Below are 14861 nucleotides of genomic sequence, written 5' to 3' on the forward strand. Positions count from 1 at the left end.
ACAGCAGGAACAACTCTCAGATAGATACCACTGTTCTTCTCTCAGAGTCCTACAATCTTTTCTGAGCAGCCACCATGTACTGTGCACTGATTATTTTCTGTGGCCAGCATCCTCTCTTCAGACACAAAGCATCAAAATTCTAAGTTCACCAATGCTGGTGATGTTGAGATTCAGCTACATACTTAATATGCTCAGAATAACGGACACTAAAAATCCTTATTACACGAAATGCAATTTTTCCTATTGTACTTGAATATTGGGCACAGTATTTTAAGTGGGATCTTGCTTACAGGCACATACTCACGTTTTAGAGTCAGAACAAGTTAGTACATTTCACTACAGCCATTCCAAAAAAGAAAAGTAATGGAGAAGAGCAACACAAGGTTAATTACTCTGCTTCCCAGTTTCCAAACAGACAAAAAAGCTCAGAACTTTGTATGTAGTTCTGGACTCTTCAAAAATAAAACCAACTCATGCAAGACAGACATTTGAAAAAGAGTTGCATTCATTTCAAATTGTGACTTGACATTTAACTAAGTCTAAACAAAATAATTTTGTGAATTAACTCAAACAACACCTTTCCCCCACCCTCAAACTGATGCCAACTAACAGATAAAGGGAGGAAAAAAGGGTTTTCAAGAACATTTTTTCTGGTGTATTTTCATTATTTTCTAGCACTGCGTTAACATTGTACAGGAGAAACTATCTGGTTGGGCTCTGAATAGCAAGGCTAGTCAAAACTAAACAACAAAGTCAAACTTGCATTGATAATGCCAAGATTTTCCTAGTGAACAACATATACTTTACTGTTTCATTCCAGCAACTTTAAAGAAAAATGATAAAAAATTTTAAATCACTGTTTATAGTGATTTATAGTGAACTAAGCATTGTTTTCTCATAGGAAAGAAGAGGTTTTCCTCTCCTAAAAGCCCAAGGTATTTGCTTATGTGGTCAGGGGTGAGGGAGGAAATGGTATTTGGTTTTTGGCAGGATCAATCTCCATAACAAACATCAAATGAAGCAATAAAAGACATTTCCAATCCACTGATGTGAAAAGTGTTCAAAATTCAGGACCTCACTGTGCAAGGGCACCAAACCACTAAGGATATCTGAATATAACCATTTGAAATTTTTAAAAAGTGTATAAAAATGTATTGCCAGAATGTCCATCGACAGAAGAACATCAGAGCAGTCAAAATGCATCTCCTGCAGGACGAAGATGAATTCCTGAATCCACTTATTTGTAACAGTGCAACAGACCAAAATCAAACCGCGATATTTTTCAAACCCACTTACTTGACAACAATTTAGGAATCTGCTGCTGCCCACTCAGAAGTGGTCTGCTGTATGGGCTCCCATAAGCTCCAAGAGGTACAACATTGGCATACATTCCTGGCATCCCTCTTTCCCTTGGCATTGTATGGCTATTATGCATAAGAAATGGAAAGGAGAAAGAATAGGATGTTTTTATCAATGCCATCTTACAGCACAGCTGCTACCCAGTCCATTACATACCCAGCTCTCTCCAACGCATCAGTGGAGATGTACACAAACACGATGTGTTGACTCACTTACAGATAAGGGTCCCAGACACACCACAAACAAAGCACATGCTTTGTGAGCCAGTCCCAGTAAAAACTCTCATAGCAAGCCACAATAACCAGGAAAAAAAAAACACAACACTAAACGTATTTTCCACAAATTGTGTAAGAGTGTAAGAATTCAGTAAAACTGAACTGCTGTCACATTGCCTGCGAAGTGAGAGCTGACAAATTACGGGATCTGTAAATGTTGGAGTCAATGTTTGCCAGGCCTTTGCTGTTTTTATCCTGTGCAGAACTACACTCTCATTAAGACTTAATGAGATTTTAATTAATGCTTGTAGCGTCTCCACCCCAGAAAACAATTTAATAAGACATCATATATGATCAATAACGTAACTACAATTTTTTTTCCTTGTAACTGTAACATGGAAGAAATGAAGATTGGTCACAGGTGTAGCCTCCTTTAAAACATTCTCTTTTCTCGCTCTGACAGACATACAGCTCCTTATAGTTCCCAGTAAGGGAAGGACATTTCATTTTATTTGTAATACATAACCTCAGCTCATTCTCTCTCAGATGCTCCAGTACTATTCTCTTAGTATCTGAGAATGCCTCAGAGCAAAGGATGAAAGTTATTTGGACTTTTGGAGAACTAACAAGAACTGTGAAAATGCCTTGAAAAATGACGATCAAATAGATTGCATCATGCAACATGTGCTTCAAACAAAGGTTTGTAAAAAACACTCGTTTTTAAAAGCATGAAAGACATTCCTGTCTTCATAATAATATTAACTAACACTTGTGTGAAATATCCTCATCGTATCTTCTGTACTTCAGGTGAGTATCACGAAACAAGTTAAAAAAACAACAGGAAATCTAGTTAGAAATATTAAGAAGAAGAAAAAAACACCCCCCAAAATTAAGAAGAATGCATGGTACTACTGCAAAATTATCATCATGTATGATTATTAACACTGCATATAAATATCACATACCAAAGTTTCCAACATGGAGCACCAGCATCTAATCTCTGATTGTTTCCACCCCCTTGCTGTTTTTTTCGTGGTGGTGGCTTGTTTTTAAGAGGGGCAATAAAGGGCCAGTAAGTCAGTAGCCCTGCTGCCAGTCTTACCCTAAAGTTCTAAACGCTGACTGGTCCAAGTGGACCGGCTTTCTGTCTCGATTAAAACCAAGCTGCGGTCTCCAAGGCCTGCCATCATTGCTGTTTTTTTCCCAGTCTCCTGGCTTCAGAACTGGAGGAGGTTTCCTGAACATTAAAAATAGTTCCATAAGTAGTTATTACAGCAAATGCTCAGATTAATGAAAGAAAATTGAATTATTTGAAATCTGACAAATGATACTTACTTTGCACCAGGTAATACTGTAGCCTTGAAAACAAAGTCTTCATCAAACTGTGGATCTTTGAAAGAGATGCTACACAAAAATAATTGAAGATTAGGTTTACTTGATAATTAAGACAAGCAAGATGAAAAAGTAATCACTGATCTATTAAGTGATGTACACAATAGATAAGGTAAGATGTAAGAACCCATGACTTAAACTGCAAAATGCATTTATTATACATGGATATATTGACTATATGGAGTTGGATATCTCCATTATCTTGCACAGGGTGACCTTTTTCCTCCTCTGTATCAACAGTCCATCCAAAAGAAAGTTTAATGCTTAGACAACAGTCCCATGTTTGGGACTGTTTTGGAACTAAGTCCCATGCTTAGAAAACAATCCAGAGATGGGAAAGGTATGAACTTGCTATGCAGTCTAGTCAAAAATGTACAAAACTTGGAAGTGGAATTTCCTGGAGCAGGGATTTTTTATCCCAAAAGGCAGCTTTGCAGTTGCATGTAGTTCCAGTAGAGAGAGGTACACGTATTTTCAGTGACATCTCACAAACCCTGCATTTTGATCTGTCTAGTGTTACACTAACTACTAATAGAGCAACTAGTGGCTGAAAGCTCAATTTCTGATGGTAAAATGCACTTTATAGCAGTTTGGGTTTGCTTTAGGTAAATTCATCCACACTGCTAGCAATTCCAGTATAAGCACCCACGCCTCAGGAAGGTCCCACCAGCTGCCAGGAACAAGTCGGAAGAACCATTTGATAGAAGAATGCTTGGGATGCCAAGAAAGACAAAAAACAAACCACTAAGCAGAATAATTTCATTCTTCCAGCAGAAATAAATCTTTTTTTTTTTTTTTTTTTCCAGCACAGAGAATGAATTAGACTCCAAGGAAAGAGAATAATGGTGCCTTGGAAAATTCAGCCAAAGGAACTGAAGAGCAGAACCATGACCACCCATACTATCTCAAAAGACAGGAAGAAAACTCTTTGCAACAGAGGAATGGACAAAAGCATAAAACAATTCAAACCTCCTGACAGTGGCAGATAGAAAGCTAAAAACTACCTTTAACTCAAAGTAACTAAATTCCCATTTCAGAACATCATTTCAACAATATCCTGACAATCCACAACTTCACATTTCTTATGGCGTGTAAATAGTTGTACTAGTAGAAACAAGTTATGTCTCCTCACAGACAAAGCATGCAAACAGATCACAAGTGATTTTCAGTGTCTCAAGTATCTTATATGACCTTAAGACACGAAAGGTTATAGGCTCAAGCATTAGATACCTATTAAACTGTACCAAATTAAGTGAGAATGACATACAACATGCTAGATCTACAGGAATTTGTTGTCAAGTGCAAGAATAACTCAATTCTTCGGTGACCACAGGATTTATCTTTGGAAATTCGTTGTTTTTTTATTCATTATTAAGTTTCCTATTATTCTCCCAAACACCACAGGCAAAGTCAGTATTACTCCTACTATATAAAACAATGAGGAGGCAAAAAAAAAAAAAAAAAAAAGCATTGCTAGGGGTGAAGCTTTTGACTTGGAACTCCTTTCTCTGCAAAGTCACCTTTACCACATACAAATTATTTAACCTAACAGATTAGGATCCAACTCTTAAAGGAACCAGCAGGTACTACCAGCCTCACACCAGCCTCCTGCACCAGAACGATGGAGAGCAGCCAACACTTGAGGGGCTGAAATACATTAGTAGGTGGGTTCGTCATGAGGGGTGCCCAATGTGCGGATGGACAAGTCTCAGCGATCAGGAGAACCTCTCCATTAACCAAGAGTTCTAAGACATGGAGCTGAAGAGAACAAGTCTCCAGAAGAGAAAAGGCATTCAAATAAATAAATAAAAGAAATCTTAGCAATTGAAACAGTTTATATAGAGATCTCTGCCATTCACCTCTTACAGGGCTGGAAACCCAGCCATTCACAGAGAGAAAAAGGAAACAACAACTCACTGCTGACTCTTCTTAAAAACACAAAGCTTATATTCTCAGACATCCTCTGGGAATTGTTAGGAATGAAAATGGATAAAAATTCAAGAAGCACAAATCAAGAGCTGGAGGGCTCTTGACTGAAAAAAAATCAATACCCAATTCTGTTTCAGAGACCTGGTCTTATGAAAGTTTGGTTTTCTTTAATTTAAAAGGCTTGACAGAGAATACAGAGTTCTGTAGGTGTTGCTCTCTGCTTGCCAAAGATACAAAAGTCATGACAGAGAGCAAGTAAAAAAGCAACAGCAGGCACGATGAGGTCCTTTTGAAGGGATGAAAAATACCGGGTTTGGTGGACCGAGAAACAACCATTTCGGATATCCCTGCAGGACATGCCAGCACGTACTCAACACGTAACTCAAGTCCACTATGTTACAACATAATATTTTAGATTCAATTTTCACAGAAAGAAAGAAATATTTAAAACAAAAAAAATAATATTTTTTTAAGAGACAGATTCCGCTACAAATTCAAAAATACAAAACAAAATAGTAAACCAAATTTTGTTACTGCATTTAGTACATCATTGTATTAAAACCCAGCATTTACTTACCTGACTGCAGAATTTTGTGTAAGATCACGCAGCATTGGAATGGGAGACTCCACGATCCTGGTAAAGAGAAAAAGCTCCGTTAAAATATCACGTAACATCATCATCATCATTTATCATCATTGGCTCCTCTTTCTCTGTTGCTACCACTCAAGTTACTCTGTCAACTAAACCTACAACAAGTAAAAGGATTTCAAAAATAGGTTGTCTTTTCTCTAAATCAAACAGTTCTTAAGTAACAGAGTTACTGAACTCTTATTTCTTAATGATATCACTTTTGCAGCTGATCCTGCATTTGCATTCTCTAACATCTAACAGTGGTTTCACACACCTCCCGCTACCCAGCTGTCTGTTTACAAGTTAGAACTATTTTGCACCTTGGAAACCTCTCCATATCACTGAGGTTGGATTATAACAAGCCAACAGGTTCTAAGAGGGCAGGAGAAGACTAGAGTGACAGACACACAGACAGCTTGTGGACACAAACTGACTTCCCCAGGAAAAAAAGGCTTTGAAGGAAAAAATATTTTTAGCAGCCGTTTTACACAGCACTTGAAGAGATTCCTTTCTAACTGAGATTTAATAGGCTGAGATGCAGCTGCTTTTTAACCCTTTCCTTCAGAACTTGTATCTTCACATGAAGCAGACAAACTGCATGCTAAAAAAAATTAACCTCATCAGTCAGAAGCTAGATGCCTCCAGCTCATGCCACTATGCACAACTGTCACACCCATGTTATACACAGGTCACAAACAGCACATACTGGTTGAATTTAATCCAAACCTTTTCAGCAAAGCTAGACATATTTTGAAGTGTTGACATACATGCTTCTTCATCTCCACAGAATTCCTAACAAACAGTACCTCTCTAGGTAAAAATAGATATCCATTTCTCATGGCTTATACAGGGAAGACAATGCCAGAAGAATTTTCTTTTTTCCTGCATTACTATTCCCTCCAAGAACTGCTCTGACTTGCTCATACCCTTCACAAGCCATGACAAGAATATAAAAATGTATATTAGTGAGTGTGACCTATGATACATTATCTGTCCAACAAAATCGGAGTATTTGTGCATTTAATGCAAATGAGTTACTGAACACCTGCTTATGCCTCTAAGGAAAGTTAGATAAATGAATGCATTTCCAATAACGTGAAGGTTACACTGATGACTTCTCAAACTTATGTTGAAAGATGGGGGAAAAAAAGCACATTTTGTACATGTAGCTGGTAAGGCACCTTCCTGAATTTAGCACTGTACCCTAAATAGAAAATGGCAAAATACATCTCTGTCTGGATTTTTCTTTAATGAAATTAAGATTAGCATATAAAAAGCTTAAAAAAAGAAACCAGCATGCCCCAGTGGAAGTTATATCAGTCTATTAAATTAGCATTCATAAAATAGCACAGAGACCAAAACAACATGATGTTACAGAGGAAAGCCACTGATCACTATAGCTTTTAGTATTTAGTCCCTGTTTACCTATTAAAGTTCATCAAACAGCAATGAATACATAAAGGAAACAACAACAACAAAAAAAACAGTCTTCCATAGATGAAATTACAAATTTTAAAAAAATACCAGCAATTATAAACACACATTAAAGTGCTTTACAGATTTCCGATGCTGTTTTAAAAGACTATTTCTGTAATAATAAAATGGGATAAAACAGGCTTGTAGAGTAAGAGTTCTTACTTTTTTTTTTAATTATATACTAACTATAGTACACACCTATTTTAAGTCCTAGCAGAAAGCACTTTTAGCCTTACAACTAAATGCACTGCCTTGCCAGAAGTTTTAGGTTTCTCATTGTTAGCAGAGGTTTTTTGTCGTTGTTTTGTTTGTTTCTTTGTTTTTAATTTAAATACAGATGTAACTGAAGAAAGTATCCTTTAGCATCAAACATCCCATGCTGAAAGCTATACTCACTGATCTGGAAGAACAGCATTTTCATTCAGTGTAAGCTTTCCCTGGATTCCATGACACAACTCTGGTGGTATATCCACTGGCTATGGAAGAAATAATTTTTCAGCTGAAGCTCATTATGAGAATTCCACCCTCACCACTTCCACAATCCTTTTACAACAAATATAAAATACCTCTGTATTTTTGGACTTGTACTGTTCTACAATAAAGTCACAAAGTGGATGGTGTTTTCCAACAAAGAGAACATCCCCACCAAGGCTATTTCTTCTGTCTAGAAAAGATGAAGAGAATGAGTTCAGAGGAAAGAAGGAGGTAAGGAATACAGCATACCAGCACACCATTCTGTTGAGACCTCTACCAGTGCTGCTCCACAGGAAAGCTTCACTGTGATTTATGAGAAAGTTTTGAAAATTCTTATCGTGTCTATGCCTAAAACAGGAGGCCTCCAGTCACACAGACTAGTAGAAGACAGGAAAACAATAAGAATCTTGTGCTCAGTGGGAGGAATTTTGAATTCAGAACAAAGACATTGGCTGAAAAAAAATATATACAACTCTGAAGATCACTTTACCTACAAGAACCAGCTATCATTTTGGCATAATGCAGAAAGTGAAGCCCAAATTTGTCTGTATAAGTAGAACATCAAGCTTCACATACTGTAACTGGACACAGCCATCCTGGTAAATAACTAAATTTGAAAACCAAGTTTATTCTTTTGATTCCAACATATTAATCTAACAATTACTTCAACTACACTGGTAGAAGCTTTTCATATGATTAAGCTGCCATCTAATTTTCAGGTTAGATCTCATGCAAGTCTACTTCATTAAAATAAAAGCAAGTGAAAGTTACAAAAATAAACCCATCACAGAGCATTCTAATTACCAACACCATCCACAGAGAAGTGGATATAGCTTGACATAATTCAATTCTTGCTCATTTAGGGTTTAAAGGTACATGAAACAGTAGTAAGAACAAGTTCTAGTGAATACACCACAGTCACAACAATGTATCACAATTCTTACTTTCTTCGGGAGTGAGGTCAGGATAGACTTCTTCCAGGGCAGCTCTAAGGCGTCGCTCATCAACAAACGGCAATAATGCAACACCTGTGAAAACCAAACCATTATTTTTCATGCTTGCTGAAATTGAATTATTTATGTCAGAGACATTCTAAGGGAAAAGCATCCAAAAAAAAAGAAGCTACCCAGAAAAGTAACCATCCCTCATCCCCAATCTAAAACATCTAGCAATAGAACAACAGACAAAATACTATCCTCCTTTTCTAGTGGAAAAAGTCAAGACATTACAAAAATCACTTAACTTGTGACACCACCTTATTGCAAGTTATCTTTGCTACACACTGTTCAGAAGAGTAAATACCGTATGTGGTCCTCCATAACAGATCAAGCTATATTAGAGTAAATGAACTAGAGTGTTCTCATTCTGGGATGAAAAGGGAAAAATAGGAGAGAAAGAATAGCACAGGGAGTTGGGAAAGCATGACTGTCACGGGATTTAGCTTTGGCTACCACTGTTTGAAACCACCCAGGCTACTTACACAGTGTGATACTCTGTGTGATTCACCATTCTGCAAACTAGTGCTGCTTTAAACCACCCAGAATACCAAGTTCTCAAAATGACGACTGATTGGCAAAAGTTTGAAATAGACAGCCCAGACGTTTCAACTTAACAAGATACTATAATAAATCGCAAAGAAAAGATTTTGAACTGCTGTATTCTGAGCTGCTATGGCTTCAGGAAGGATAAGCAGGAGCTCATAAAAGGGTAGCACTGAAAAGATACCAGAGAGAGCCCCGATAAATTCTTTACCCAACAAAGAACTGTCACATCAGCACAGAAAAAACAAACAGCCTAGATTTTCAGTTTGTGACCCCACAAGCTGTTTAGGAGAAACAAACAAACAAACCCACCCAATGTGGTTCAGCAGTAATACAGGTCGGAAGGGGATGCTTATATCTGAGCATCCCTCTTCTCCTCCTCCTCCCTCTCCACAGTCTGGGCCAGACACTCAGAAGCAGTATCTACTACCCATACTTGCTTCATTTAGAAGATGAGCTCATTAGGACAGTCATTATTTATCTCATTTGCTACTCTCCTGAAAGAATTCAATGCTACTTTGTTCAATTTGTTAAGAGACGACAATGGAAGAAATCAAGTGAAGTTCAGCCATGAGGTGACACATTATATTATCCATTAGGGAATATTCATACCAGCTACTAGTTTCACTCTGAAATAACATGGATGCTCCTCTCAGGATCACAATTCCTTGCTAAGCAGCACATCTCACATTTCTACGAGCCCACTCTTAATCACATTTGATGAAACTGGAGAGTAGCCTTCCCTGGTGTGCTCTAGTATTCTTCTATTATCAATGCTGAAGAAGCATTAAGAAATTTACTACAAAAGTTCTGTGAAGATTTCATCCTGTTACCCTTATTAAAGGTAGGAATTTGGGGTCATTATTTTAGTTTTTACTTTATTTCCCTTACCATAAACACTAGAGCTTTATCTGACCAAGATGACAGCAAAGGCTTCCTACTGACAACATTCACAGTCTCCTGTTTGCATCTATTAACAGTTCTACCAGCAGGCAGACCTCAGAAACCTTTGTCATTAAACTCCGCTACGTAACATTCACGGAGACTCTGAACTTCCACAGATGTAGATTCCTTACCTACAACTTGGTCTGCCTGCACCACTTTTGTTTTGCAAGTTTGGTCTTCACATGGCTTTATTAAAACTAATACTATTATCCTGGAGCAAGGGGAAGAAGGAAGGGGTGTAACCAAAAACTTGGCTTTTAAATGTAATGATACATTACATTTAAGCTTGTTACCTCTCTTACAAAGCAGGTTGGAAGAAACCATGAAAAAGTGTTAAATAAGTCAGTACTTAGACTGACAGAACGTATCAGAATACATCAGAATATTATTTAGCCTACTATGGAACGAGGCACAGAGCCGTACAGTCTTCTGTTGCCAACCACACCAAGCAAGAACGCTGCACTGCTCTTCCTTATCACCAAGTTCAGGAGGATAACCTCCACACTGACTGACTACCACTTTATCAAAGACAGCACCGGACCACAGCAATGTTCAAATTTCAGCTGGAACATAACTACTACTGAGGGGAAACAGCAATACGCCTACCCTAAAAAACAATTTAGTTTCACCTTCACAACCCACTGGCAGAATGACAACAAAACAGGAAGCGTTCATAACCCCAGAGATTACAAAAAGGATCAATGGTGAGCTTTTAGAAGCGTAATCACATCTCCAAAAGGAAGATCTTCAAACATTTCATCAAAAGTAGAAGGTACACTAGAAACTATTTAACCAAGATACTTCCAGCTTGGAAAATATTTCTTGTTTCACAACTGCCTCTTAAACATGAAAATTCCAGACGTCAATCTAGAAAAAGTTTATAATGCAATTAAGCATTAAATTAATCAGAAGTAACAACACAGACTGCTGAAAGCTACTGGAAGCTATCTAAAACGTTACTGCTTTAAACTGTAAATTTGATAACCGGACATAAGGATTATGGAAAGTTGCCAGAACTACACCTGGGGGAAGGGCTTCAAGTTACAGAGGGAAAGCCTGCTAAGCAACACATCTCTTAATAGCTAGGTGTATTCTCTTTGGTTTTGGAACACTATCAGGAATAAGGCACTAGTGTGTCTGACTGGCTATTTCAAGGCACAAGAGGATTTGGGAGAGGAGGAACCAGAATCACAGATGTTGGCCAGAACCTCTGGAGATCATCCAGTCCAATCCCCCTGCTCGAGTATGGTCGCAGGGGGCCCAGAGTAGGTTGCCAAAGACCATGTCCGGTTGGATTTGGATTATCTCCAAGGATGGAGACTCCACAACTTCTCTAGGCAGCATGTTCCAGTGTTTGAAGTCCTCAAGTGTGTTTTATTATGTTCAGATAGAATTTTGTGTGTTTCAGTTTGTGCCCAAATCATTATTTATACACCTAATGGAGATGTTACACTATCGGCTGCATACCAGATAGAAAATTTGGCAGCTCATTAAAACTAATATTCTCTAAAAGAAGAGACCACATTAAATATAGTATCTATTTTTTCATCCTTTGTATGTATTCAAATATTTCTATATTCCCCACAGCATTTTTCACAAGGTACTAATGAGCCACTGATTGAACAGAATAAGATCCATTAATTAAATGCAAAGGAGATGAGACAATTACATAGTAAGGCTGATAAAAATAGAAAAATGATTAATCTAGTTCAGGACAAATTAACAAATCTAGAATGACTGCTGAAATTACTACTAATCATTGCCAATCCTAAATCAGTTACTCAACCATAATTTGTTCTTCACACAAATTTCTTTTTAAAAATAAGCCTGCTGCAAAATACATGTCCCCCACACCAAGTAACACAAGTTACCTTTGCTACTTCGTGTGTCATTATCTCACTAGGATGATTTTCCATTTTATTCTTTTTTTTTTTTTTTTTAAACATAGATTCCTAAGACTAAGGTCAGTGTACTGTAGTTCAAAAGAAGAAACTTGAAATTTCACCTTGCCAAGCATATTTTTTCCCATTCAAGTCAATAGCAAAATCTTCAGGGTAGAAGTCAATTATGCTTGATTCCTGTATTTGAGAAAAACAAACAAAAAAAATCATTAAAAACAATTATGAAATTGGCTCAGAATACTATGAAGCTTCACTATGTAGCTGTACTTAGCTTTGTGTTAGCTCACCCTTTGCTAAGGAGGATGGCTTACATAGAGGAATACACTAAGGATTCTTACCGGATCCGTCATGAGCTTCCTCCAACTTGGTGGCAGAAAGTTTCCGCTTGCAGCTGGAAATACTCCCATAAGTTGTTCAAGAGGCTTGAACTATTGAAAATAAACAGGTTGATGAAGGACATTTCTAATGAGTTGTTAAATCATAAATAAATAAACAATGCCCTACCGGCTTTGAGCCCTTCTCAAAATCCGAGGGCATGTCTGCAATACCATCAAAGTCAGAAGCAAACGGAGCATAATGAAAAGGGTAATACCAGTTCCAGGAGGCACAGCCCTAGGACAGCAAAACAAGACAAGCAAAATCAGGCAAATAAAAAGTGCAAAAGGAAAAAAAAAAATCATGTAGCCCAGTAACTAAAGTTGACAAAATTTAACCCAGCGTCAGCTGGGAGAAAGAGGAGTCCCCATGGTTAGAAAAGAAAGAGCTCTTGCCTCTAAAGGTACTCTGGACTTCAGGTTGGGACTTAACTTTTCATAGCCAGATTAGAGCGAGTGAGATCACTGGATAGTGAATGGAGACCTCGGGCATTTCCTCAGCAGCACAGAACAGCAGATTGACTTCTCTGCCAAAGTACTCTTGCTATGTGCTAGGTTTGAGTCACTAAGGGAGACAGCCAAAGAGACAGACCTAGCACCGTAACAATACAAAAGACCTTACAGAAGAATCTTAACCTTAACTTCAGGACACTGTAACATACCTCATGCTTTTTTCTTCCCCCTCTAGAAAAAACATACACACACACACACACACACAAGAAATCCAATAAAATCAAACAAGTGTCTTGCGAAGAGCAGGAAAACACAGTCTATCCATACAGTTAACCAGCCCCTGGGGTTAAGTTAAGGAGCTTACAGCAACTGGACACATTTTCAAGTTGTGTAGAGCTGCTGGCACATCTCAGAACGTGGAAACACAGAGGAGGAATTCTCAAGTTCTCCATAACTGTATAAACAGTAGAATTGTGCAACTCAGAAAGCCATTACATTGGTCTCAGCAGGAATAGAGGTACTTTTCTGGCAGCACACAACTTGCACTACCATTTTTCAAAGCTAAATCCCACTGCTAACTTGGGAATATGAGGGACCAGAGAAATCTGACATTCACACGACGTAGAGTACATTCTATCTGAACAGCATTAGTTGCAGGTTGGAAAGTATTGTTTTAAACTGATACTTTTCTATTCAGTAAAAGCACTAACAAGCACTTCAGGTAACATTTTGCTTTTCCCTCTCACTCTTTCGTCCTGAATACTGGGAAATATAAAGTGCATTCACTTCAAAGTCACAAAATAATCCTCAAAAAGAAGAAAAGAAAATCAGCACAAACACATTGGAACACAACACACTTTAAAGGAAATGTGGCTCTAGAAGGTTTAAGTCAAGTTTTCACCTTCTCAGCTAGCTATCTTAGCAGTAGCACTTGAAACAAAAGCCTACTATTTTGACTTCCTATTCTGAATAAGTAAATGTCAATGAGGCTCCTCCAGTGATATTTTTGGTATAAACCTACAGCAACTTTAATATCAGATGCAATTCCTCAGGTGATTTCAGTCTGTTTCAGAAGCCAGGTGGATTTGGGCTTTTTGCTAATCTTTTTCCCCCGAAACAGGTGTTTCTACTAGTGGAGCATGTTCTATGTTATTAGCTTTTATAGGAGTAGAAATGCACATAACATTCTTTCAGATGTTTTATGGACAATGAACAGTGGTTACTGGAAGCAATTTGTACCATGGCAAACAGAAAAACAAAAATAAAGCAAACCTGTTTTGACATTCCCCCAGTCCAACAGTTTCCTAATCTAACTTCCATAGGGGCTGAAAGTGATTTGCGTGCTGCTCCATACTGATACAGACTGCCCACGTGTAGCAGGTTGTAGAATCTTGCCGACACATAGCTCTGTTATGCAAGTATAGCTAGCACATGCAAGCATTTCATTGTTATGCTGTTTTAATTCAGCAATGTATTATTTTTTTTAACAAGGTCTAGAGAGAGATTTGCCTTCTTTTTGAGTAATCTGAATACAAAGCAGAGCAGTAAAAATAAAGCCTTAAACATTTGTGTATGTTCAAGTTTTCCTTTGGAACTTTACTCAACCAGAAATACTTTTATACAGCCACTTTTCCTTGAGATCTTATTTGCACTCCTCCTCAATTTTCTGGAGAGCACTGTGGTCCTGCCTGAAGCTTGAAGTTATCAACCTCACTGATTTATTTTCTTTGCAGCTGTAATAACCTATCGTTCTTGTGTGTATCAGTCACTTCTGTCTACAAACTCCAGAGGACAAGGAGTCAGCCACATACATCTCATTAACTAAATAGGTTTTATATGCTAAACTAGGGAACACTGCATAGGGACTTGCTTGTATTGTTTTAAGTTTGGGTATCTGTCAGTTTATCAGCTCTTGTACATTTAAAGCCACAAATCTCTCAATAGTACCGAGGTTTGAACAGTTATAAAAACACACCATGTTTGCACTAGGCTGTGGCATGCTCAACACAGAGCAATGAATGTATATCACACTCCTTTGAATAAAAGAACCTTAATTTTTACAAAGCTCAAATGAACGTAAGTATTTTGATCTCCTCATAAGTATTTTCTCAAGAACATCTACTCACAAATTCTTTCATAATCCACACTGTCTTTTGCAGTTTGTTTTTTTT

General features: G+C 37.7%; 1 protein-coding gene across 1 annotated transcript in view; it reads right to left on the reverse strand.

Annotated features, from left to right (window-relative positions):
- The window catches only part of XRN2 (5'-3' exoribonuclease 2), a 51429-nt gene that overhangs the window by 16744 nt on the left and 19824 nt on the right, over nt 1-14861 (reverse strand). Inside the window, exons 18-27 of the mRNA XM_040554297.1 lie at nt 12368-12475; nt 12202-12291; nt 11968-12040; nt 8421-8504; nt 7569-7666; nt 7399-7478; nt 5473-5529; nt 2910-2978; nt 2677-2811; nt 1297-1424 (exon numbers count right to left, since the gene is read on the reverse strand). Of these exons, the coding sequence (XP_040410231.1) occupies nt 1297-1424; nt 2677-2811; nt 2910-2978; nt 5473-5529; nt 7399-7478; nt 7569-7666; nt 8421-8504; nt 11968-12040; nt 12202-12291; nt 12368-12475 (922 nt within the window). The remainder of the gene's footprint in view (nt 1-1296; nt 1425-2676; nt 2812-2909; nt 2979-5472; nt 5530-7398; nt 7479-7568; nt 7667-8420; nt 8505-11967; nt 12041-12201; nt 12292-12367; nt 12476-14861) is intronic.

The sequence above is a fragment of the Cygnus olor genome, chromosome 3 (genome assembly GCF_009769625.2).
Source record: "Cygnus olor isolate bCygOlo1 chromosome 3, bCygOlo1.pri.v2, whole genome shotgun sequence".
In the NCBI taxonomy this organism is placed as follows: Eukaryota; Metazoa; Chordata; class Aves; order Anseriformes; family Anatidae; genus Cygnus; species Cygnus olor.